The sequence below is a fragment of the Papio anubis genome, chromosome 17 (assembly GCF_008728515.1).
Source record: "Papio anubis isolate 15944 chromosome 17, Panubis1.0, whole genome shotgun sequence".
In the NCBI taxonomy this organism is placed as follows: domain Eukaryota; kingdom Metazoa; phylum Chordata; class Mammalia; order Primates; family Cercopithecidae; genus Papio; species Papio anubis.
Genome location: NC_044992.1, coordinates 41,671,139 through 41,698,319, shown reverse-complemented (window position 1 = coordinate 41,698,319; position 27,181 = coordinate 41,671,139). Strand labels below are relative to the sequence as shown.

At 38.3% G+C, this 27,181-nt stretch overlaps 1 protein-coding gene across 24 annotated transcripts in view; it reads right to left on the bottom strand.

Annotated features, from left to right (window-relative positions):
* Positions 1–27,181, bottom strand: part of SPAG9 (sperm associated antigen 9) — a 159,759-nt gene that overhangs the window by 36,116 nt on the left and 96,462 nt on the right. For 9 of the 24 annotated variants that reach the window (XM_021929030.2, XM_021929035.2, XM_021929036.2 and 6 more), the window contains 12 exons: positions 23,199–23,406; positions 22,205–22,304; positions 16,342–16,463; positions 11,381–11,392; positions 10,075–10,089; positions 9,505–9,562; positions 8,276–8,428; positions 7,432–7,483; positions 3,631–3,761; positions 1,660–1,716; positions 1,153–1,164; positions 120–293 (listed from right to left, as the gene is read on the bottom strand). In XM_021929030.2, the coding sequence (XP_021784722.1) occupies positions 120–293; positions 1,153–1,164; positions 1,660–1,716; positions 3,631–3,761; positions 7,432–7,483; positions 8,276–8,428; positions 9,505–9,562; positions 10,075–10,089; positions 11,381–11,392; positions 16,342–16,463; positions 22,205–22,304; positions 23,199–23,406 (1,094 nt within the window). The remainder of the gene's footprint in view (positions 1–119; positions 294–1,152; positions 1,165–1,659; positions 1,717–3,630; positions 3,762–7,431; positions 7,484–8,275; positions 8,429–9,504; positions 9,563–10,074; positions 10,090–11,380; positions 11,393–16,341; positions 16,464–22,204; positions 22,305–23,198; positions 23,407–27,181) is intronic. The other 15 variants (XM_021929034.2, XM_009190271.4, XM_009190275.4 and 12 more) reach the window with 5 other exon arrangements.

Below are 27,181 nucleotides of genomic sequence, written 5' to 3'. Positions count from 1 at the left end.
CCAGCCCAGAAATGATTTTTTTATAGATTTACCTGAATCCTTATAGCTGATAAAAGGCCAAGAATATTCTGAACCATTAACTTAATTTAGAGTATAACGATTAATTTGAAGAGACTTACTCTTCACTAAGGAAATCAAAGGCTTTGGACTTATCCCCAGGGAGCTGAGATAAGGTGCTGCTTCTTTTCTTGACGGAGGGAGTAACATGAGATGTGGGTGCATTGTACTTCAGATTAACAGGTGGTTCAGGCTTCTTAGTCGTGTTACTTGAGGAGCTGAAAAGTCGGCTGAAACTAAAAGAAGAAAGTATGTCTGCATGTCACATGTACTGTGAGAAACAATCCTTGATGTTCCACAAACTTTTATGCGGAAGAAAATTTCAGAGCACTTTTACAAGGCAATGAATTAGAAATTGGCAAAAACAGTTTCTGTAGTCACACGCTGCAGCCTTAGCAATAACTCATAGCCAAACTCAGACATTCAGCGAAGAGAAACTATTGCTTAGATTGGCAGGTGCCTGTTCTTTAACCAGCAATTTCCATAATGAAAGCAAGAAGCTCTTAAGTAGAGGAAACTTCTACTAAATAAATGTATACTTTTTTGGTTTTTTTGCTAGCTCCTACTTGGTGCAAGGTAAGAGCGATTGTTAAACAGCAAGGTTATGGCTGTGTGATGTGAATAGAAGCTTAGTATGCCAGTTCTAAAAATAGCTTATTATAATCAAGTACTAGCACACATATTACCATGTTAACACACATCTTACACATTTTCTGATTAAGCTCAATTTAAATAACTACTTTCAGGTCTATTTTTTTTTAAACTGACACTTCCATTAAATAGCAGATTCACCAAAAATGGGTAAGTTTTAATCACAGTAAACACATAGTACTTCTAGCACAAACATAACCCAAGCCCAATACATACACAATACTACTCAAACCCTACAAGCACTAAATTCCTCATTTTCACTTTGTAATGTTTCTTACAATTACAAAACCAGCCAATCAGAAACCTATTTAATGGGGATCCAGGTCACTTTCAAGTCTATAAATAATTCCCATTATTTAAATTTGGCAGAGGATTGCAACAAATGCACAATCAACATGATGCAGCTTACAATATCATATTTTTTGTCCTTGAGAACAGCCTTACCGAGTTGGCACACTATAGATTAAAAAAAAAAAAAAAGTTCAGTTTAGCTACTTACCCATTACCCTAGTTTTTTAAAAAAATGAAGGAAAGAAAATGGACATAAAATCATTCTTTTTTTTTTTTTTTTTTTTTTTTGTGAGACGGAGTCTCGCTCTGTCGCCCGGGCTGGAGTGCAGTGGCCGGATCTCAGCTCACTGCAAGCTCCGCCTCCCGGGTTTACGCCATTCTCCTGCCTCAGCCTCCCAAGTAACTGGGACTACAGGCGCCCGCCATCTCGCCCGGCTAGTTTTTTGTATTTTTTAGTAGAGACGGGGTTTCACCGTGTTCGCCAGGATGGTCTCGATCTTCTGACCTCGTGATCCACCCGTCTCGGCCTCCCAAAGTGCTGGGATTACAGGCTTGAGCCACCGCGCCCGGCCCATAAAATCATTCTTGGAAATAAATTTTGACTGCAATTTTCTTGTCTCATGTGCTGTCTAACATCTTTATTTGTTTTTCAATACTTACAACTGCCAAATGCTTGACCTTTTTTTTTCCTGCATGGCTGGATTTTCTCGTGATGCCCTACATTCAAAAAGAAAAGAAAAGAAATATGTTATTAGTGAGGTAGTCTACCTTTCTTTCTGAAGAACAAGAGACCCAAGAAGTTCATGGGATACTCAGAGAGTCAACAATTAAATTCAATAAATACAGTAGTTACTTTGACCTACCATGTGTCAGTCAATCTGCTAAAGCTAATTCCACCAAGAAAAATAAAATTATCATCCCTCCCTCAAAGAGCTTAGTCTACCGACAGAGGATTATAATATGTGCTAGACAGATAGCCAACATGCCTGAATGGTATTTAACATTTTTTATTGAAAAGATACCCTCTAACTTTCCCTTTTATTAAAATATTGCCTTGTAAATTCCCGGCTTTACATGAAAGTCTCTATCACCTGTATTCACAGCTCTCACAAAATAGCTTGAAACTTTGGCGTTCTGAGGGGTCATTTTTCACAAGACTAAAACTTCTCCGTCACTGGAAAGATGACCACAGCAGGGAAGAGGATAAACTGGATTGACAGGTAATTCAACAAAATTTCAGAAAATAGGATATTCCAAATTGATTTATAAGGTGGTAGGGATTCTGCCATCATAATCAGAGCTCCCTTTTCATTACTTTTTTGTTACGAACTAAATTAAAAGCATTCTTTAATTCAGTGAATAAGTTAAAAGTAAGCTACCATTTCCTTTAATTTGTTGACTACCACTTGGCTGCTAGAGTTAAAAACAGCAATGGAAAGTGAAGTTCGGCTGGGCACAGTGGCTCACGCCTGTAATCCCAGCACTTTGAGAAGCCGAGGCGGGTGGATCACTTGAGATCAAAAGTTTGAGACCAGACTGACCAACATGACGAAACCCTGTCTCTACTAAAAAAATACAAAAATTAGCCGGGCATGGTAGTGCACACCTGGAAACCCAGCTACCAGGGAGGCCAAGGCAGGAGAATTGCTTGAACCCAGTGGGTGGAGGATGCAGTAAGCTGAGATTGCACCTCTGTACTCCAGTCTGGGCAACAAAGCAAGACTCCATCTCAATAAATAAATAAAGTCCACTTTCAGTTTTTTGAATATTTACTTACTATTTATTTGATATCCACTAAGTACTGCAGTTAAGAACACACTTCTTAGTGGGTTAGTTTCATTGTCTAGTAAATATAGATTAGAATACTGATCTTCCTTATGGGCAGTTATAAGCAATTACAATTACAGCAAATTGTAAAATGATGTGTTAAAACACTTGATTCTAGTATAACATTGGTAAAGGGTACATAAACTGAAATAAATGATGTAATACTAAGGAAGTAAAAGTTGGCAATTAAGGAATATGCTCATAAATTTAAAAACAACATGTGAATGTATACTATTATTGGTAAATCTGATGGGGGCAGCTCATTTATAAACTTTTCGGGAGCTCTTTCTAAATTAAAGAAACACTATTACTGAGACTATGACCATTAGATGGCAGCATCGGGTGAGATTTAAGAGCCACCTGACTGAAAGATACCAATGGAAGGGTGTACTTGGCACAAACAGTTAGAAAAGAGGGAAAGAAATCAAGCAAGAGTATTTGACAGAAAGACACTGAGTCAAAATAATTTATTTTCCTGTGTTGCATATGAAATTGTGATCTTTTCCTGACATTACCGGGAAAGTAGTATTGATTTCTACACATGAAAAATGACCATCATTCCTAAGTAATAATAATTGCCTTTTAGAGGTCATCGTAACATCCTCCAAGATCCCTTACTGGCCCAAAAAGCACCTCCTTTGATCATATTCTGTTGCTAATTCTGAGTGTTACTTTAGAAAGTCTCTCCTAGTAAACAGAGAAAGGGACTTGGATCTCACAGGGCAGGACTTAAGTTCCAAATGAAGGAATATTCAAACCTACAAAATAATAGTAGGAAAATAATGGAGTGCTTGTTATACACACCGAATCATCTCTGTCCATCGAACAGCTTCTTGAAGCTCCATCAATCTCTCTTTATACTGGTTTCTCTCCATGAGAACACGGGCCATTTCTACTCTAGTAAACCGTTTCCTCTGGGCTGTGGGAATATCACTCTATAATGACAAGAAAATGAGAGATCATTCTGGAAGCTTATATATGTCTTGGTGTTCATCTCAGAGTTATGCAAAATCTTCGTTTTTAAGCATTCCTTAATTTCTTTTTTTTTTTTTTTTTTTTGAGCCGGAGTCTCGCTCTGTCACCCAGGCTGGAGTGCAGTGGCCGGATCTCAGCTCACTGCAAGCTCCGCCTCCTGGGTTCACGCCATTCTCCGGCCTCAGCCTCCCAAGTAGCTGGGACTACAGGTGCCCGCCACCTCGCCCGGCTAGTTTTTTTGTATTTAACAGAGACGGGGTTTCACCGTGTTTGCCAGGATGGTCTCGATCTCCTGACCTCGTGATCCGCCCGTCTCGGCCTCCCAAAGTGCTGGGATTACAGGCTTGACCCACCGCGCCCGGCCTAGCATTCCTTAATTTCTAATCTAGTAGATCATTTAAAGAAAAATGGCCTTATAACAAAATCAACAAAGAGATTTTTTAAAATTATTTTTTAAAATATATTTTTTGAGACAGGGTCTTGATCTGTTGCCCACCCTGAAGCACAGTGGTGAAATCACAGCTCACTGCAGCCTCAAACTTCTGCGTTAAAGCAATCTGCCCACCTCAGCCTCCTGAGTAGCTTGGACTACAGGTACATGCTAACATGCCCTATTAATTTTTAAATTTTTTTGTAGAGACAGGGTCTCGTTATGTTGCCCAGGCTGGTCTTGAAATACTGGACTCTAGTGGTCCTCCTGCCTCAGCTTCCCAAAGTGTTGGGACTATAGGTGTAAGCCACTGTGCCCAGCCAACAAAGAGATTTAAATAATCACTCATGACTACAAAGATAAAAGGTGGCAATTTAATTTCTGAATATATACACACATATTTGAACATATTACAAAGAAATCATAAAGAGTAGTGGGGGTCTATTCTTGTAGTTCTTAAAAATATATAAAAAATAAGGCTAAAAAATAGAATAGTAGGGGGCAGGACACATTGGCTCACGCCTGTAGTAGCGGCACTTTGGGAGTCTGAAAGGTAGATTGCTTGAGCTTAGTTTGAGACCAGCCTAGGCAACACAGTAAAACCCTGTAGCCAGGAGTGGTGGCACACATCTGTAGTTCCAGCTACTTGGGAAGCTGAGGTAGGAGGATGGCTTGAGCTGGGAGGTCGAGGCTGCAGTGAGCCATGATCATACCACTGCAGTTCAACTTGGGCAAGAGAGTGCAATCCTGTCTTTAAAAAACAAAACTACAACAACAACAAAAAAAAACAGTAGGGCCAGGCACGATGGTCCATGGCTATAATCCTAGCACTTTGGGAGTATCACCTGAGCCCAGGAATTTGAGACAGCCTTGGCAATGTGGTGTGAGATCCCATCTCTACAGAAAATAAAAAATTAGCCAGGTATGGGGTGGCACACAACTTTGGTCGCAGCTACTCAGGAGGCTGAGGTTAAAAAAATAAAAATTGCATAGAATTGCTCAAGGCCAAGAGTTCAAGACCAGCCTAGGCAACACAGTGAGACCCTGGCTCTACAAAAAATTAAATTAAATGAATAGCCAGGTGGGGTGGCATGCACCTGTAGTCCCAGCTACTTGGGAGGTTGAGGTAGGAGGATCACTTGAGCCCAGGAGTTCAAGGCTGTAGTGAGCTATGATTGTCACTGTACTCCTCCAGCCTGGGTGACACAGCGAGACTCTGTCTTTAAAAAATAGTAATAATACTAAAATAAAAATAAAGAATAGTGCAGATTTTAAACTAAAACCAAAATTGTTATCTACATAGATTTAATATGCTATTTTAAGTTTCACCTAAAAATGTTGCTCTAACATTATTTTAATTCATGCTCTGTAACAATTGTCACTCAGAAAATAGTTATAAGTTAGTTCCATTTATCTCAAATTACCAAACCACATACTCACCTGAGACCAGCATGAAGGGTAAACTTACTGCCTAGTTACCAAGGTATTCAACTATAAGAGCCGCTAAAATACCAACATAAATGCAAACAGATGGAGACAATTGTATTAGTCAGAATTACTCTTAGAGAGAATATGTGAATATAGAGTAAGCATAGGGGTAAGACCTCAAAGGAGCACGGCTCAAGTCAATGTCCTATAGGCTTTCATTATCCACATTTTGCATCAAAGCTGAAAGGTTTGGGACATTAAGAAAGACGCTAAGCTTAGCCCTTAGCAGTCCTCCTCCTTTGTTGTTCTGTTATAGAACCTGGGCCTCTCCTTTCAATAAAGTTAAACAACAAGTGATAAAGATCTTAAGTTTATAACACAGCAAGCCCACTAGTAGGTATGTACTCTGGAAAGGCTACTGCTCCTGCCCACCTGGAGACTTGTACTGTAATGTTTGTAACAACGGCAATGTAAAAAGCTGAGACAAACTAAATATTCCTTAACAGAAAAATAAAACATAAATTGTAGACTATTCATTCAATGGGGTATCATAAAGTAGTAAACATGAATGATAACTACAGCACTATATTAAAACGTGGATGAATCTCAAAAACACGCCACTGAGGAAAAGAAGCTGGTCCCCAAGACTAAATATAGTATGAAACACAAAAAAGTAAAAATTAAACCATATATACATATGTGATATGATAAAATTACTTTTCAAAGTTAAGCAAATGATAAATATAGGATAGCAGCTTTCTCTGCAGGGGAGGAACGCAGAATAGTTCAATGTTTAGCAATGTTCTAATGATCAGATTGGGTGGTAGGTTCAAAATGTTAATTTATTATGATTCATAACCTGCAGGCCTTACATGTTTTTGTGTGTATCATTAAATAAGATATTAAAAAACAGAGACTGAAGGGGCACCAAGTGATCATTCTGTCCAAAACAACCATACATCTTTGGTCTGACCTTTGACCTGCAAATATCTGTTATAAGAATGATTATGACGCTGGGCTGGGTGGCTCACACCTGTAATCCCAGCACTGTGGGAGGCTGACTGGGGTGGATTACCTAAAGCCAGGAGTTAAGAGACCAGCCTGGCCAACATGGCAAAATCCCACCTCTACCAAAAATACAAAAAATTAGCCAAGTTAGACCTGTAGTCCCAGCTCCTCGGGAGGCTGAGGCACAAGAATGGCTTGAACCTGGAAGGTGGAAGTTGTAGTGAGCTGAGATCGCACCACTGCACTCCAGCCTCGGTGACAGACTGAGACTCTGCTTCAAAAAAAAAAAGAAGACTAGAAGTATGCTAAGCATATTAGCAAGAAGCTCATGTTTATTCTTTTGTACTTACGTTCACAACAATATGAACTAATTGGCTAGTACTAAAGTTCTAGACTTCATCTTTTGTTTAATGCTATTAAATAATTATTATTGTTAAGCTTTCATATTTCTAAATCAAAATTTGAAACCAAACAACAATAACAACAACCAAAAACCCCAAAATGTCCCAGTTGGTCCTCAAACTTGAACATGCAAATACAGGTGCACAGAGGCACAGAGGGAAAATGAACACACTGCATGGAGCCAGAAAGCTCAGCATCTGGATACCATGTAAAAGCATGAGCTATCCTATTCATGACCATTAACATGCTTCCTGACTTTTAAAAATCTTTATAGTATTATATCCAAAGCTTACTTAGAAAGAGCTTCCCAAAATACCAAAACATGGTAAGGTAAGAAAAAAAGTCCAGAACTGTAAACCTACATCATCATCATCTTTTGCTTTTTGCCTTGCATCTTCAGCTTCTGCTCGAGCTCTAGTGGGGAAAAAACAAAACAAAACATGTTATTTGAATTGAGCTCATCTTTTCAAAAAAAAAAAAAAAAAAGAGAGAGTAGGTCAACAATTTTAACTACCACTAAAGGATTATTTTTCTTTTCCCAAACAGGGTATTTAGCCACCTTCATTTGGTGGAGTATCATCATATCATAGCATTGTTTTCAGAAATAAACAGGTATTAAAGAAAGCGGGATTAAAAAAAATAATGTTTTAAATTTCCTTATTATCAAAACAAAGATGTTTGAACAGTCTCCAACTTTTTTTGCATCGTTATAGACATAAAAAATGACAGTATTTAGGCCGGGCGCAGTGGCTTATGCCTGTAATCCCAGCACTTTGGGAGGCCAAGGCAGGTGGATCACCTGAGGTCAGGAGTTCAAGACCAGCCTGGCCAACATGGTGAAACCCTGTCTCCACTAAAAGTACAAAAATTAGCTGTGTGTGGTGGCAGGAGCCTGTAATCCCAGCTACTCAGAAGGATGAGGCAAGAGAATCGCTTGAACTCAGGAGGCAGAGGTTGCATGAGCCATGGCCTTGCCACTTCACCCCAGCCTGGGTGACAGGAGTCAATATTTAGATAATAGGCTAGCAACCGGAGAGGCCTGCTCACAGCAGAGGCAATGGGCTGGGGCACTTTGCCCTCTCCCAGGCAGCTCTTGGCCTTCCAGGCTTAAGTGGACAGAAGGTCTCAGTCTCAGGGTTACACCTGTAACCCTTTGTGGCATAACTGGCAAAGAGTTTGGTTTAGAACAACACAGTTAAAACTTACTTCCTAAGCTCTTCCTCCAATTCTTTGTTCTTTTCCTCTAGCTTCAGTTTGGCTTGCTTCACAGCCTCCAATTCCCCTTGCAGCACATCTTTCTCACAGGTCAGTTCATCCACTTTTGCTATCAAATCATTCTTCACTATGTTCAAAGCATTTCTAAGAAACACATATTTCAAGTGCATCATTACAAATAAATATTCTTTCCATCTTTCAGCTATTCCTTTGTAGACTAAAGTAACTGTACAACCATAAAGATGAATAATTTAATACTTCAAGACATTCTACCTGATGTTGTTTGTAGATAAATGCAAAAAGAACACAAAGCAATGGTCTAAGGTTTTACTCATTTATCAAATGAATAAAACAAGACAGACCATCAATTACTAAAAAGTGAAAATATTAAATTTTAAAAATAGCATTCATGAGGTTACTATTGTTAATAATTCCTGAGAATATATTACCCAATCAATAAAGTAAAATTATTCCTTGATGTTACCTTTAGTAAATAACGAGAAAACAGTCTAAACTGGAAAGTTAAGACAGTCTAAGCTGAAGGAAAAAAACGGAGATCCAGTTCCTTTGGGCATAGTGGGCATAGGACCTCATTATAACTGTATTCTGGGGCATAGGACCTCATTATAACTGTATTCTGTCTTGGATATACACAGATGTTCCAAAGTTGCTATGATACAGCAAACTGATAAAGGAACCCAGTCAGCTTTTCCACATGACTGGGGATCTGTCCCACTAAATGTGTCTGAGGGCTTAAGACTCCACAAATTGCACCCAAGGATGCACAGCTAAGGAAAGCAGCTCTGAAGAGGAAGGCTGAGTATACTTCAAAATATCTGTCTGGAAATAAAAGAAACCTCAGGAGAAGAGATAAGAAAACAGACAAATGTCAGGGGAGGGAATAAAAAAAGTGTAAAACCAGGACAAATCCAGAAGATTAAGAAAAAGGCATGGATACTTATAGAGTGAAAAGGAGATGACAATTTGTTTCTACAAAAAAACAGGGCAAGGAAACATATCCATCAGGGCAATGTAGGTCCCAACATTACGCGTGCGCGCGTGTGTGTGTGTGTGTGTGTGTGTGTGTGTACACTCAGAGGAGGGGAACGAGATGGGACAGGGAGATTCCATTAGTATTATGTTAAAATGATGAAGTGTCATTGACTTGGACAAGAATAAAATTCTTTATCTTCTGTTGTTAAAATTTCACATATACTTACTTGGTTTCCAACAGTTGTGTATTTTCTAATATAAGATTCTCAACTTCCCGACCCATTCCTATCAAAAGAAAAAAGATAAAGACTTTGAAAATAAATACATCAATAATCATATACATTTAAAATATAAGCTACAGTCACAAGTTGTATTTTAGAAATGTTATCTGTCCTTTATTAATCTTATTTTGTCTATTTCATTTGATGGATCTACTTTAATAGATTATAAAATTACAAATAATTATTCATTACAAACAAGGCTAAAGATTTTGTTGGCCAATTTCTTTCTTAAATCTGGATTGGCTTGCTACAGAATGAGGCCAATTTTCAATATCTGTTAGTCTATATTTTATTTCTCATAGATAATATTTCAAAAGGATCAAGACTTTTCTGCCAAATATTCTAATATTCCAACATTATTTAGGGGAAAAAAGAACAGCTTTAATATGGATCTAAATTGTTTCTAAATCACATCCGACCTTGGAGGCTTTTGCCTAAAAATTAGACCTTATTAATAGAGAACAGGCAAAACCAAGGCCAAAGAAAGACAGAACCCCAAGGCAGATGAAACCTTACCAAAGAAATTATGGTCTTAAAGCCCATGCATTCCATGTAAAGCAAAAACAAAGAACAAGAAATGTTTTACGTAAGAAACAGCATGAAAACAGATTATTAATCTATAAAGTTTTATACATGATATGAAAAACATCTGGAATCACAATGTTATGATTTAATGCATAATGATGTGCAAAAGACAGAAATAAAGATGATTTCCTTCATTCATAAGGATGCTGATATACTTAAAAAATGCTTTACCAATTCTTTCTCACAATAAAAATGACTATAATTAGATTGAAAATCTTCAATCAACAATACAAACTTTCCTTCAAAGTGCCACCTATAAAATAATAATGTTCAGTTATCACTTGAGTGGCTATCTTTGACAGAGTTTGGCATTTTAATGACTACTGTGAGACAGGCACATACAGCATCCAATGCAAGATCCAATGGAGTGGTCTTTAGGGAGAAGAAAGCTAGTAATTTGATTCTCCTGAGAAACTGAAGAAATGAAACAACACACTAGGGAATATCACTCAAAAAACAAAAAGTCAAAGCAAAACAAAAAAAAACAAAAAAACAAAAAAACCCACCAGTCACTCATCTCAAGGAATTGTGAGCTAATAATGTTGGAAAATCACATACAATGGAAGAAGTAATAATCATAACCCAAGTAAACAGGAAAGAAATCTTTCTAAAGAAAACTACACAAGACAAAGGAGTTAACATGTCCCTTTATTTTAAAAAAGGTAATTTTCCAAATGATTTTAAAATTACTTAAAACAAATACAGCCAACCTAGGAATGCTACATATTCTGTGCACCTGAACTCATATTTTGTCTATATTCTAATTTTCTCAAAGATCAAGGTACTTACACCAGAATGAATTAAATATCAGAAATAGATTACTTAATCATCTACCTATGTATTATCCACAAACTGAAACCAAAGCAAACAAAATAAAAATCCCAAAAAAGTTTCCAAATTCTTAACTCCAAAACAATCTTCGGCAAGATATTTGCTTAAAACACTAATGTTAACTTTTTCTTCCTTTGTAGATACAATGGCTGGGAAAGTTAACTTTTTAACAAAGTTATAGAGACAGAAGAAATAAGAGTGTAGACTGGTTGAAAAAAGTTTATATAGTAACTATGTTTGCTAAAAACTCTCAAGCACTTAGATAAGCGTGAAAGCTGAAAATATATGAAAGGCAAAAAAATAGTTGAGCAGAAAAAAATGATGAGAAAGCATTAGATGAGAACAGCAGCCAAGAACACCTAGCTTAAAAAGCAGTAATATTAAAATATTCAAAAATCATACACACCAGAATATTCCCCTAGGTAAGCAGCCCAAGAAAAAAAATGAGTGAGAATCTCAATTAGATTGTTTTCAGAAAGCAAGAACTAAACTCATTTACTTTAAAAGAGAGGAAACAAAGAAATTGACAAGATGTAGAGAAACCATTAACTAAACACAATGAAGTGTAAATATTTATAAAAAGGAAAAAAATTGAAATGTGTTCTACAGGAAAAACAAATCCTATAATATAGTTTCTAAAGTTTACATTAGCCATGAAGCCAGTAGACAAGACAGATATTCTGCAAACTGGAGGGTATATAGGACATTTTTGAAAAGACACAAAGTCCTCAGTGGGCTTAGAAAATTCACTGTATGATCCATATATTATCCTACTCGGCTTGCATGTCTTCAGGTGCATGAATATACTGCTACTGGGTCCTCGCCATCACCTAAATGTGACTCAGGCTGTTCCACTATAATATGTTGTGAATTTCCCTGTACTGTACTGTTACTGGTCTTCTTGCATCAATGACACAACAGCAACAACATTTTAAAATTATAGTTAAAAGATTAACTGGCAATGTACAGAGTCTACTCTTAAGGGAAAAGACTACAAAAAGTCACGAGGATACCAAATGGAAACACATGATGGTGCCTCTGAGTATGTATGAGACCCGGATAAAGTAGAAATAAAGCCTTTCTGAGATGGCAAAAATAAATAAATAAAGTTTACATTAAATGTACACATTCCCAATGAAGAGTTACCTTAATATATGGTGTATAAATTGAATATATAACCAATAGGATTAGCTAAAATTTCATTTTGAAATGATCAATAAAAATTCTTTATAAGAAAAACGTAACTTAAAGTGGCCTCATTTCTATTCAAGACTTAAATGAAGCACAAATTTAGGTCCAATAAATTTGAAAACTTTACTTATTAAAAACAAGCAAAAAAAACCAAACTGCCTGGCCGTTTTTAAAATCATAGAAGTTTTATTTGGATTTTAACACTGATTCTCAAGCTAGGTCCACAGATGAGCTTCAGAGTTATATGGTAATTCCTTGAGAAAATGCACAATTTTACCTAGTTCTATACATGTATTTTTCCAAAGGTGCATTGCTCTCTTACAAATTCTCCTGTAAAGAATTTTTAATCCCAAAAGGAGAAGAATCACCGATTTTGAGGTGAAACAAAACTATTCAGCAATCCCATTCACTCAGTTGCTATGTGCTAAAGATGCAACCGTGAACAAAAACACAGTTGTCTCAGCCACACTGAACTTATAGTCTGTCCAGGGAGACAGGTAACTAAAAAATAACAGTAAAGTATGAAAAGTGGTATAATAAAATGCAGTGCCATGGGAATACATTTCAGGGAAAACTAAGGGGATCAAGGCAGAATTCCTGGAGGATGTATCACTTAAGCAAGGCAAGAAAAAAAAATATATATATATATACACATATATATATGTACGTATGTATGTATACACACACACATTTAGGAGAGGGAACAAACAAGCCTTGGTGATGCGCTGTGAGGGAAACTGAGAGGTGCAGGATAGAGAGCTATTCATTCACTGAAACAGTGCCTGTTGGTCCAAGAACAGCCTTGGGGGACAGAACAATAAAGATGACAAACTGAGCTTTATACATGTCAAATGTAAAGCCCTCCAGGTCATTTTAGGGGTGTCTAGTATGCAATTAGGAAATAATAGTCTTGGGCTCTAGAAAAAGATTTGGGATGGAGATAAAAACTTGGGAATAATTAGCCATGAAAACCAAGAAACAATGAGAGCAAATATGATTTCTCAAAGTATCAGACCTAGGACAGGAGCGCTGATATCTGAAAGATGAGGAAAGGAAGCAGATCTTGTTAAGATGACTGAAAAGGTAGAGTCAGAGACTGGAAAGGACATAGGCAAGCTGATATCACAGAAACCCAGCAAAGAGAGTTTTAAATAAGAAAGTTGAGGGATGAGACACCAATCAAGATAAAGGACAAATTGTTGAGATTCTTTTAAATTAGTAAAATCAGAAAAAGGTTGTGCTGGCATGATGGTGCATGCCTGTAGTCCCAGCTACTTGGGAGGCTAAAGGCAAGAGGATTCCTTGAGCCTAGGAGTTCCAGGACAGTCTATACAATATAGTGAGATCTCGCCTCAAAAAAAAGCGTAATCTTAAGTACTGAGTCCATATATAATGACTGAAATTTGTTATCACTGAATTACACAGAAGAGAAGCCAAGGACTTTTTTTTTTTTTTTTTTTTTTGAGACAGTTTTGCTCTGTCACTCAGGCTGGAGTGCAGTGGTACAATCTCAGTTCTCCGCAACCTCCACCTCCCAGGTTCAAGCAATTCTCCTGCCTCGGCCTCCCAAGTAGCTGGGATTACAGGTGCACACCACGATGCCCGGCTAATTTTTGTAGTTTTAGTAGAGATGGGGTTTCACCATGTTGGCCAGGCTGGTCTCGAACTCCTGACCTCAGGTGATCCGCCCACCTCAGTCTCCCAAAGAGCTGGGATTATAGGCATGAGCCACTGTGCCCAGCCAGGAACATTTTTATTTACCATCTTTAACCAAAAGTATTCATAAGTAACTAAACTTACAGTAATATATTAAAATATTCTAATCTGGACTATTCTAGAGGTAAATGTATCAACATCTACAAAATGGAAAAGATAGTTGGTAGTCTGTTTCTTATCTTTAAAGTGGCAAAGAAACCAAAGCATCAGGATATTACTTTTATTTGATTTAAAAGACCACAGATATTTCTAAGCACTATAGGGCTTCTAAATGCTTCATAAGAAAAGAAAGTTTGGGGCCACCAACCTTAAAAATTTTGTCACTCATTACTGCATTATGAGGTAACACAGTGTACAAATTATATTCAGAAGTACTTCATTCTTGTTAATACAAACAGGCAGCATAAAGGAATTTTGTGGGGTGATGTATATCGATTCTGGTGAATTTTACTGCACTGAATTATACATTTTTAAGTTCTTCTAACATTTTTTTCATCTGCTCCTCAATTTTGCCAGGGAGTTAGTTTTTTAAACCAATTATGTCTTAAAAGAAACTTTTCAGGTATAATTTGATGTTAACTAAAATTAAAACATAAAAGTAAATATAAAAATGGAGTATTCCTTAAGAATTAAAATTTCAGGCTGGACGCGGTGGTTCATGCCTGTAATCCCAGCACTTTGGGAGGCCGAGACAGGCGAATCACGAGGTCAGGAGTTTGAGACCAGCCTGGCCAATACAGTGAAACCCCGTCTCTACTAAAAAGACAAAAATTAGTCAGGCATGGTGGTGTTGAGCCAAGATCGCGCCACTGCACTCCAGCCTGGGCAACAGAATGAGAGTCTGTCTTTTAAAAAAAAAAAGAATTAAAACTTTCTTAGCCCTCCATAAGAAACGCAATTCATTCAATTTCTTCCAAAGTTTTACTTAAACTTTAATGGTGACAGTCCCTTTCTGTCTAACTGTATGTACTTAAAATACTTTCAATCTCTCTTACTAGATATTTATTTATTTTTATGAGACAGGGTCTGGCTCTGTCACCCACGCTGGAACGCAGTGGTGCAACCCATGTTCACTGCAACCTCTGCCTCCCGGGTTCAAGTCATCCTCACACCTCAGCCTCCCAAGTAGCTGGAACTACTGGCATACTCCACCATGTCTGGCTAATTTTGGTATTTTTTGCCACGTTGCCCAGGCTGGTCTTGAACTCCTGAGCTCAAGTGATCCACTTGCCTTGGCCTCCCAAAGTGTTGGGATTACAGACATGAGCCACTGCAACCGGCCTAGATAGACATTTAGATAGAACTTGTGTTTTCCTTCAAAAACACTTTACAATATCAAGGATATAACTGGGAATCAATAAATTTAACATAAAATAATGCAAGCAACGTCACTCCACTCCAAAGTCATAACAATTAACAAACGAAACCTTTTGAGAACAGTGTAGTCTGCACTATAATTATACCAATAGATACAATTTTTTTTTAGCTTAGTATCTCCAAAGGTATATATTTTTAATTCCATATAGTTTTTAATTTCTATAGGGTCTTAAGTTATAAGGAAGGTACACCAAAACTGATTCATATGAGCCAGAATCCTGCACTGAAAGGAACTTTAGAGATCATCCAGGGCAGGGGTTGGCAAACTCTTTCTATAAAGGGCCAGACAGTAAATATTTTAGGCTTTAGGTTTCGGTGGCCTACTCAACACTGCTGTTGGTAGGCAAAGGCAACCACAGACAATAAGTAAATGGTGGTGGCTGTGTTCCAATAAAACTTTATTTAAACACGCACACAAGAGATCAGCTGGATTTGGTTGGAGGTAAGCTGCAGTTTGCCAGATTCCTGAACTAGGGTCCAGCTCCTTCATTTTACACACAAGGAAATTAAGGTCCAAAAAGGTTAAGCCACTTGGCAAAGGTCAGCAGGCAAATAGTCTAAGAGCCAAATGCAATATTCTTTTCAAACCATGTATTCTTTTAGAACACAAACTTTAAAATGATTATATTTACCATAGAGCTACAACATAATATACTCTGTGAAAGCTTAGAAAAATCAAGTGTTATAATTTCTTATTTAATTAAAGTCAACAGCATATAATGAAATTTAGGTAAGCCAGGAAATAAGTAGCCATCAATCCATACATACACACACACACACGCACGCAAACACACACACACACACACACCATGTTCTTATGTGTAGCAGGAGTTCAATAAATTGTGTTGTATGAATTCAAAATATGAGTTTAAGTGCAATTCAGTTTTAAGCATACCCATAAGCAAAGGTGCTTTCATTTAAAACTTTCATGATCACAAAGAATATGTTCCCAGTAACTACCTAAAAGGGCAATAACCCTGTGCCACTGAGCAGTTGGGGACATTTTAAAGGACTTTTCAATTAAATCATTTAAAAAATCAATTTTAAAAACAGTATGATACTTCTTCAGATGAGCTATCATACCTAGTAAATCTGCTCCTTCATCCACATCTCCTATTAGGCCTGAGCCAGCTGAAGACAGTTCTTCAAAGAGAGATTCTGTATTGCGATCAAAAGCTTTGTTCTCTATGCCTTTGGTGGGAGTGCTATGCAACAAGAACAACAAAACCAAATCAACAAATGACAAAGACTTTTTAGACGCCGTAAAATGAATACAATAGGCTAAGCTACATAGGACTTTCTTACCTATAATTTATGTTTACTAGAAAATATAATTTAAAAAGATTTCTCAAAGGCTTCCTAAGAAATTCTCACTAAGCTCCAGGGAAATAGCTGGTGAAGAAATTATAGAATGTTTTTCTTGTATGATTCCAGCAAACACAAGCAGTAACGGCAGCTCCTCTGCTCTATACCAACTTCTGGTCTAAGTGCTTCCCAAAGATTACCTATGTCACAAGAAGGCAATTATGTGTGTAAAAGATGGTTAGAGTAGCATTTCTCATAGTGGCAAAAATTGAAATGAGCTAAATGACCGTTAACAGGGGACAGATGAGGTAAGTTATACACATATAAAGTTAAAATTTTTACCTTTAAGGTTAAAAACATAAATAGAGCTTTATAAACTAAAGAAACCCATTATACAAAGGTTTTATTTTTTAATCAAGTTGCAAAACAGTGTATATACTATATGCCCTATTTTGCAGGGGTATATAGGGGAATGGGGAAGTGTATATGTTTGTGCCTGAATACTATTATTAATAGAAAAAACTCTGTAGACCATTTCCAGTTAAACATAGTAGAGAGAACATAGTCATTTATCATCTAATAACTCAGAAACTCAACTAAAATGAAAATTAAGAAATTAAAAAGGTATACACCCAAAAGGACAAAGAGAATAGAAAAAGAAACTATAGCAGATGAAATGTGAACAAAATTCTGTAAGATGGAAAACAGATGGGCAAACAGTAGAAAGTGATTCACTAGACCAGAGAAGGCTGAAACCTAAGCCACTGGGGTTTAGGGAGGAGGTCAATATGCTGCCAGAACCCCTGAAAGGCCTAGGATTTGAAGGTATCAGCAACCACAGGGAGGGCATGTAGGGAGGAACATGTAACAGAAGGACAGGATAAAAAAAACTGTACAAGAGGCAGTACTGGACCTAGATACAATCCTCCAGAACAGTGAGACCTCCCTTCTCTTGGCACAGCTCAGTAACAATGGAAGCCAAGTTTAAATGTTATAGGCAGGAAAGTGGAGAATCAGCATTATTTACTTAAGTATGAATAAAACAGCCACAGAGTACCAGATGTTTAAAGAAGGCCTCTATTATAAAAGAAAGGGCCCAAAACAAAGAGGATGTGACAGAGACACTAAGAGCAAAAAAAGACAATGCAGGCAGCAGCGACAACAAAAAAACAAAGCACTTAATTTTCTTCAGAATAAATGTTGCATTCGTAAAATAGCAAGATGGTGTAAGAAGTACCAACCAAGAAAAAAAACTTAGAGAAAAAAAGAAAGAGGGTTTAAAAGAAAATCTGCCAGCAATTAGTACAAAATAAGAGACAGGAAAGAGGGGAGAAAATAAATTATGACAGTCATTCCAGGATGTTCAATACATAGCTAACAGGTGTTCCAGAATGACAGCAGAAGAAACAGTAAGAAGAAAGAGAATTTCTCAGAACTGGAAGATAGGAATGTTCAGATGAAAACAGTTAATTCATGTAAGAAGATACAAAAAAGACCCCTACACCAAGCACAGCATCATTAATTTTTTAAAAATCAAGAAAGTAACAATCTTAAAAGATTTCAGAGAGTATATAAAAATGAGCAAGAACTCAAATAACAACACCCTGAACTCAACATGAAAATGAAGTAATGTCTTTGCAATTCTGATGGAAAAAAAACTCCCAACCTATAGTTCTTTATCTAGCCAAACTATCAAGTATGTCTTCTTATGAAATTTGTAACATTCAAGTTCATAGTGCTCAAAAAAAAAAAATTTACTTGTCATGCACCCTTTGCCTGGAAACCTAGTAAGGATACGTTCTGTCAAAACAAAGGCATAAATCAACAAGCAGGATGATGTGGCATCCAGGAAACAAAAGATACAACAGAAGAAAAAGGTGAAAAGAATTCCAGGGATGATAGTGAGGGCATATTCCAGAACCAGAGCAACTATGACAGTAGTCTCAATTGGAGAATGGGAATAGAAGACTGCAGGAGAGTGAGCCCTAAAAAACAGACAGCTTTTGTGTTTGGTCATATTAGGGACTTTTACATTTATGAATTTCATAGTGTCTGCCAATGATTTAGTAACAGGAACACAGAAACATAAGGAAAAGAAACAAAATAACCCAAAGCTTTATTAATTTCAGAAGAACAAAAGGTTGTAAAGGAAATGAAATGGGCCGGGTGCGGTGGCTCACGCCTGTAATCCCAGCACTGGGAGGCCAAGGCGGGTGGATCATGAGGTCCGGAGTTCGAGACCAGCCTTACCAACATGGTGAAACCCCATCTCTACTCAAAATACAAAAATTAGCCGGGTGTGGTGGCGCCTGCCTGTAATCCCAGTTAGGGGGCTGAGGCAGGAGAATTGCTTGAACCTGACAGGCAGAGGTTGCAAGGAGCCGAGATCGCACCACTGCACTCCAGCCTGGGCAACAGAGCAAGACACCATCTCGGAGGAGGGAGAAAAAAAAGAAATGAAATGTAATTATACTATATTCTGTGGCTAAGTAGAATTACAGATTAATTTTATACAGTCATACTGATATAAATAATGAACATTAACGGAATTTGAAATATAATAATATTAGGAGGATGAAAAGATGGTGCTTTAGGCATTATATCCTCATCTACTATAGAAAGCCAACAGTTAACATCACAGCCTTTTTCAACCAGGGTTCCTTATTTGATCTACAGAATACAGAAAACGATTTAAGTATTTTCTCCATTATCCCAAGGAAAGTACATGCCTAGAGTCCTATTCTAGACGCACAGGAGCATAGCTAATTCATTATATACAAGAGATGCCTTAGGACATTAGGACTGCATTTTCTCACAGAATCTCAGCTGAAAAAGGGAGGGATGAAGGAGGGGCAGGATGAGCATGTCATTTTAGATACCTGAAGACAAACAGCATAAGAGAAAGCTATGAAGTGATAGAGTCATGCACCCTTTACCGAGAAAGCTAGTAAGGATAAGCTCTGTCAAAACAAAGGCATAAATCAAGAAGCAGGGTGATGCAGGATCCAGGAAAAAGAGTGGTGACAGAATGAGAACCTGTCTGAGAGAGAGAGAGAGAGAGAGACAGAGGGTTCTGGATTTGAATCCCAGGTCCACCTCTTGCTAGCACCTCTGGTAATCTGGGACAAGCTACTTGAACAAGTTCTAAGTCTCTTTATTTATAAAATAAGCATAAAAAGTCTACCTCATAAGGTTGTAATTATCATGATGAAAACAGTACTAGTTAACATTTACTGAATGGGGCATTTTGCAATGATTTATCATATATTGATTCATTTAATCTTCACAACCATCTGAGGCATTAACACAACACTGTTTTATAGATGAGAAAACATACCTAGGATTCAAATCCAAGATAGGATTTGAACCCACGCAGTTTTACTCTAGAGTCTGTGCTTTTAACCACTATAGCGTACTGCACAATGCTTAACAGAGATCAATAAATGGCTTTATTTTTATAGACATTAATTAATTAAAGGATAAACTTTATAGAAGAAATGAAAAGAAAGGCAGTAGCTCCTGTCTGACATTCTTGAGCATCAATGAATTTTGGATAATCCTGATTAAGATGACATCTAATCTCCCAGCTTTGGGAGGCTGAGGCAGGCAGATCACTTGTGCTCAGGAGTTCAAGACCAGCCTGGCCAACGTGGTAAAACCCCGTCTCTACTAAAAATACAAAAAGTAGCCCAGTGGGGTGTTGCATGCCTGTAGTCTCAGCTACCTGGGAGGCTGAGACGGGAGAGTTGCTTGAACTCCGGGGAGGGGGGGGGGGGGGGGCAGTGAAAGTTGCAGTGAGCTAAGATAGCACCATTGCATCCAGCCTAAGTGACAGAGCGAGACTCCATCTCAAAAACAAACAAAAAAGATGATATCTAACCATTTTCTTCCTACCACTAAACAGCCTTCCCATGTAAAATGATACTAAAATGAGACTAATTTCTTCCAATAATGAGATTACAGTTCTCAAGATGGAAGTACATTCTCTCTTCCTGATCTGGGGGAAGGTACAAAAGTTTATTCAAACATTTTTGTTTGATTTTTTAAATTACATTTATTTAGCATATGTACACATAAAAAAGAAATCATCTTCTGAACCCACCCAGCAGGAAACGTGCACAAACTCAAAGTAAGTGCTAGGGGGAGGGGCCCTGGCCCCAAGTTAGTGGCTGGGACAATGCAATCCTATGAGTAAGCCCCAGTCAGGAGGGGGCTGGACTGAAGTGTCCAGCAGGCTGGAGTCCCCTGCTGCTGGCCCTAAAATAAGCATGCTCCATAGCCAAAGGTCTGTTTCATGCCCTCAAAGTAGCACTGCTGCCAGCCCTGCCATGTGCACTCTGTTACTTCCTTCACTCCTGCTTCTTGGTTTCCTCAAGTTACAGAAAGTATGGGATATGTCTCGGCTGTCTTTTTTCCCCTAGTTTGAATGTGTCCCCTATAAAATTCAGCTGTTGCCAATGTGATAGTATTAAGATGGGGCCTTCATGAGGTGATTAGGCCATAAGGGCTTCTCCCTTATAAATAGGATTGGGGTCCTTATAAAATAATGAGGCTTTATCCAGTGTTCAGGGCTCACTTGTCCTCCTGCTATGTGAGGACATAGAGGTCCTCCCCTCCAGAGGATGCAGCAACAAGGCACCAACTTGAAAGCAAAGAGCAGCCCTCACCAGACACCTGACCCTGCCAGCACCTTGATCTTGGCCTTCCTAGCCTCCAGAACTGTGAGAAAATTAATTTCTGTTCTTTATAAATTATCCAGGTGCAGTGGCTCACGTCTGTAATCCCAGCACTTTGGGAGGTTGAGGCAGGCTGATCACTCAGGAGTTCGAGACCAGCCTGGGCAATATGACAAAACCCCGTCTCTACTAAAAATACAAAAAAAAAAAAAAAAAATTAGCTGGGCGTGGTGGTGGGTGCCTATAATCCCAGCTACTTGGGAGGCTGAGGCAGAAGAATCCCTTGAACCTGGGAGACAGAGGTTGCAGTGAGCTGAGATCACACCACTGCACTCCAGCCTGGGCAACAGAACAAGACTCCGTCTCAAAAAAAATAAACAAGGATGGGCGTGGTAGCTCACGCCTGTAATCCCAGCACTTTGGGAGGCCGAGGCGGGCAGATCACCTGAGGTCGGGAGTTCGAGACCAGCCTGACCAACATGGAGAAACCCCATCTCTACTAAAAATACAAAATAAGCCAGGCGTGGTGGCACATGCCTGTAATCCCAGCTACTAGAGAGGCTAAGGCAGGAGAATCACTTGAACCTGAGAGGCGGAGGTTGCAGTGAGCTGAGATCACACCATTGCACTCCAGCCTGGGCAACAAGAGTGACGCTCTGTCTCAAAATAAACAAACAAACAAACAAATAAATATATAAATTACCCACTCTGGTATTTTGCTATAGTAGTACAAAATAGACTAAGACACCATCCTTCCTGCTCATACACCTAATTCGTGATCCTACAAAGATAACATTTAACAAAAAATTTAAACCATGTACAGTGTCCAGTTTCAAGAATAGGAATTAGAATATAACACTAACATTTATTCAACAACATTTTGTCCAGTCAGAGACTGGAGAACAGCGTTCATGGGAGTTGGGGGTGGGGAGGTGGAATATGTCTTCATCTAACATTTATGTTACCTTGAACCTTTATATCCACTGAGATCTTTGTCCATATCCAGCTCAGGAGTAGATTCAATGATTGCTTGAACTTCTGACTTCTCTTCATTTTCAGCAGAGCCTTAAAAAAGGACATGATGAAATAAACAATACATATATTACATAGTACCCCAATATAAAAATCCTGTCGTTTTTACAGTTGTGAAGGTATCATTTGAACATTTTTAAAAAATGTACAAGACTGGGTTTTAGGAAATACAGCATTATACAATATATCATATATTCAGTTAACAGTTCATATAAAAAACTAATAAGCAACCAAAGACAGTTTTCCTTTGTGTTTTGTGGAACACAGAGTGCAATGTATCTAAGGCCCTGCTTTCATTCTTATTTAAAAGATGGAAGTTAAAGAAACTAAAGACAAAGACTAAACTAAGATAGGGGACAGAAAAGAACTGTCCTCCTGTCTTTTAGGCTCTGTGACCTCCTGGCCCCCAACTCCTGGCCCCAATAGTTTCTCTCCAAGACTAATCAAACATTACCTCTTTTAAGCACTGAATACAATTAAGTACAGTCTTATCTCAGTATCCATGGGGGATTGGTTCCAGAACCCACAATACCAAAATCTATGGATGTTCAGGTCCTTTATATAAAATGGCATTGTATTTGCATATAACTTATCAATATCCTCCCATATACTTTAAATCATCTCTAGATTACTTACAATACCTAATACAATGTAAATGCTATGTAAATAATTGTCATACTGTACTGTTTAGGTGACAGTAAGAAGAAAGTATGTACATGTTTAGTACAGGCACAGCTATCATTTTTTTTTTTTTTTCAAATATTTTCAATCTACAGATGCAGAATCACAGATACAGAGGGCCAACTATATCCGCCTATTTTATAAATACAAAGCAGGCAACACCTGCAAAGATATATTTTCTGATACCCACATTATCTGGGTTTACTGAATACTTTCCTAGTAAGTAAATGAACTAGAGTCACTCACCAGTAGATACATTTCTAGTTTCTTGGGCTACCTGTACTTCAATGTGTTTGCTTATCTCTGATTTATTTGGCGCATCTGTAACCTTCACAAATCCTTCATTTTCTTCCTTTAAGGGAGTATCAGTAGGAATTGTTGCCACATCTGAATTAGCTGTTGATGCTGGAGTGGTAGCTTTAGATCCGCCTTGGCTAACATCAGAAAGCTCATCCTACAAATAAAAATAATTTAAAATAAAATTTTAAATGATGAATTTACTCTAAACCACATTAAATGGGTTAAGAAATAAATCTACCAAAGAAAGTTCTATTGTTTTGTGTTTTCTTTTTTTTCAAAATAAAGGCAATAAAGAGCCACTGATTACCAATAAGTAATCTCTCTAGACCCTCCGCAAATAATTGGGAAATATTTAAGTAAATTGTATTTTTTCAGATGAGATTTTTCTAAACAGAAAATTTGAAAATAGAAGAATTATTAGCAATAAAACTATACATTAATGTCAACATCATTCTTAATGGCAATTGCAATATTGTACAATCACTTGCTAATAAAGACCTACTTTAGAACATTTAGAACATATGGTCTGTAATAGCTGCTCTAAAACAGAAGTAGAATAAGCAAATTCTTAATCTCGGGGTATCTTTGTAAAGTGTGGTATTAAAATATCCTGCATCTAAAGCATGTGAAGTGCTTAAAGTGCTTGTTAAAATGCGATGGCTCACACCTGTAATACCAGCACTGCGGGAGGCCGAGGCGGGCAGATCACGAGGTCAGGAGTTTGAGACAGCCTGGCCAACACAGGTGAAACCTCGTCTCTACTAAAAATACAAAAATTAGCCGGGCGTGGTGGCAGGCACCTGTAATCCCAGCTACTTGGGAGGCTGAGGCAGGAGAATCGCTTGAATCCGGGAGGCAGAGGTTGCAGTGAGCCAAGACCACGCCACTGCACTCCCGTCTCAGCGACAGAGCTAGACTCCATCTCAAAAAAAAAAAAAAAAAAAAAAAAGCAGGGGGAGGGGGCAGATTTCAGCCATGCACATGCCTGTAATTCCAGCTGAGGTGGGAGGTTGCCTTAAGCCCAACAAGACCCTATCTTTTGAAAAAAAAGAAAAGAGGAGGGAGTAGAGAGGAGTAGACAGAGTCTAAGTCCAACTCCAGACTTAATGCACCAAACTTTGGGCAGTGAGAATAGGTCATCTATATTTTAACAAGCAATCCAGGTGAGTTACATACTCACTGAAATTTGATTACTATTATAGGATCTACAGATAGGTTTCAAGAGGTATACGCAAATTGAAATTGTATGCAAAAATTTGTGTACAATGTATTTTTCTGGGAAAAGAATTATAGCTTTTATCAGATATTCAAAGGGGTTTGCAGCTCCAAAATAATTATAAACAACTGTCCAGTGGCTATCAAGAATGAAGCAGTTCTTTTGGAGCACCCAGGTTTTAAGAAAAGAGAAACTGACAAAAAGTTTACAGCCACCACCACTAATTATGATAATAATAATAATAATAGGCCGGGTGCAGTGGCTTATATCTGTAATCCCAGCACTTTGGAAGGCCGAGGCAGGCGGATCTCCTGAGGTCAGGAGTTCAAGACCAGCCTGACCAACATGGAGAAACCCTGTCTCTACTAAAAATACAAAAAATTAGTCGGGCGTGGCAGCACATGCCTGCAATTTCAGCTACTCGGGAGACTGAGGTGGGAGAACTGCCTGAACCCAGGAGGTAGAGGTTGCGGTGAGCCCAGATCGCACCATTGCACTCCAGCCTGGGCAACAAGAGCAAAACTCTGTCTCAAAAAAAAAAAATTAATAATAATAATAAGGATTAGGGTAAATTAAGTGAATTTATCATCCACTAAATGTATGACCTTCGGTAAGTTATGTATCCTTTCTAAACCTTTGTTTTATAATCTGTACAATAGAGATAATAGTATCTACTTCTTAAGATTCTTATTAAGTTATTCTACATTATGGCTTAGCAATGTATTTCACACATACTAAGAATTTAAAATATTAACTATTATAATAGTAACTATTCGTACAATTATAAATACATAATTATATTTTTTATAATTTATATTTATAATATTTTAATTATAAATTATATATTTTATATAGATAATTCCCTTAAGGGAGTATCAGTAGGAATTATTGCCACATCGATTTAGCTATTGATGCTGAAGCGGTAGCTTTAGATCCACCCTGGCTAACATCAGAAAGTTCAACCTACAAATAAAAGTAATTTAGAAGAAATTTTAATTGAGTAATTTATTCTAAAGTACTTTAAAAATGGGTTAAGAAATAAACTTGTCTGGAGAAAGTTATAATTTTTTTAAAAGGTAATAAAGAGTCACCAATTATCAATAAATAATCTCTCTAGCTCCTCTGCAAATAACTGGGAAATATTTAAGTAAATCGTATTTTTCCAGACATACACGAGATTTTTCTCTTTTTTCCTGAGACAGAGCCTCACTCTGTCACCCAGGCTGGAGTGCAGTGGCATAATCTCAGCTCACTGCAACCTCCACCTCCCAGGTTCAAGCCATTCTCATGCCTCAGTCCCCTAAGCACCTATGATTACAGGCGTTTGTCACCATGCCCCACTAATTTTTTGTATTTTCCGTAGAGATGGGGTTTTGCCACACTGCTTAGGCTGGTCTCAAATACCTGGCCTCAAGTGATCCACTGGCCTCGGCCTCCCAAAGTGCTTGGATTACAGGCGTGAGCCATTGTGCCCGGCCGATTTTTCTAAATGGCAAATTTGAAAATAAGATATGAAAGGCATTAGCAGCCAGGCTTGGTGGCTCATGCCTAAAATCCCAACACTTTGGGAGGCCCAGGCAGGCAGATCACCTGAGGTCAGGAGTTCGAGACCAGCCTGGCCAACATGGCGAAACCTCATATCTACTAAAAATATGAAAATTAGGCCTGGTGGCAGGTGTCTGTAATCCCAGCTACCGGGGAGGCAGAGGTTGCAGTGAGCCAAGATCGCGCCACTGCACTCCAGCCTGGGGAATAGAGCAAGACTCTCTCCAAAAAAGGAAAAGCATTAGCAATAAAATTACACACTGATGTCAACATCATTTTAATGGCAGTTGCAATACTGTACCACTATTAATTACAGTATATTGTACATATTAATTATAATAAATTGTACAATATATTTGACACAATATAACATAAAAATAAAATAGTATACCCATGTTTAAGAGTACAATACTTCGGCCAGGCGTGGTGGCTCACGCCTGTAATCCCAGCACTTTGGGAGGCCGAGGCAGACAGATCACCTGAGGTCAGGAGTTCGAGACCAGCCTGGCCAACATGGAGAAACCCCTTCTCTACTAAACATACAAAAATTAGCTGGGCCTGGTGGCACACGTCTGTAATCCCAGCTATTGGGGAGGCTGAGGCAGGAGAATCACTTGAACCCAGGAGGCAGAGATCGCAGTGAGCCAAGATTGCACCATTGCACTCCAGCCTGGGTGACAAGAGTAAGACTCCGTCTCAAAAAAAAAAAAAAAAAAGAGTACTTCTTACTTGCATACTTCAGGCATGCCTGTAATCCCAGCTACTTTGGAGGCTGAGGCACAAGAAGTGCTTGAATGGCCTGGGCAACATAGCAAGATCCCACCACATAAAACAGTAATAATGTATTGTACATTTAAAATTTTTCGGCCGGGCGTGGTGGCTCAAGCCTGTAATCCCAGCACTTTGGGAGGCCGAGACGGGTGGATCACGAGGTCAGGAGATCGAGACCATCCTGGCTAACACGATGAAACCCCATCTCTACTAAAAAATACAAAAAAAAAAAAAACTAGCCGGGCGAAGTGGCGGGCGCCTGTAGTCCCAGCTACTTGGGAGGCTGAGGCAGGGGAATGGCGTGAACCCGGGAGGCGGAGCTTGCAGTGAGCCGAGATCCGGCCACTGCACTCCAGCCTGGGCAACAGAGCGAGACTCCGTCTGAAAAAAAAAAAAA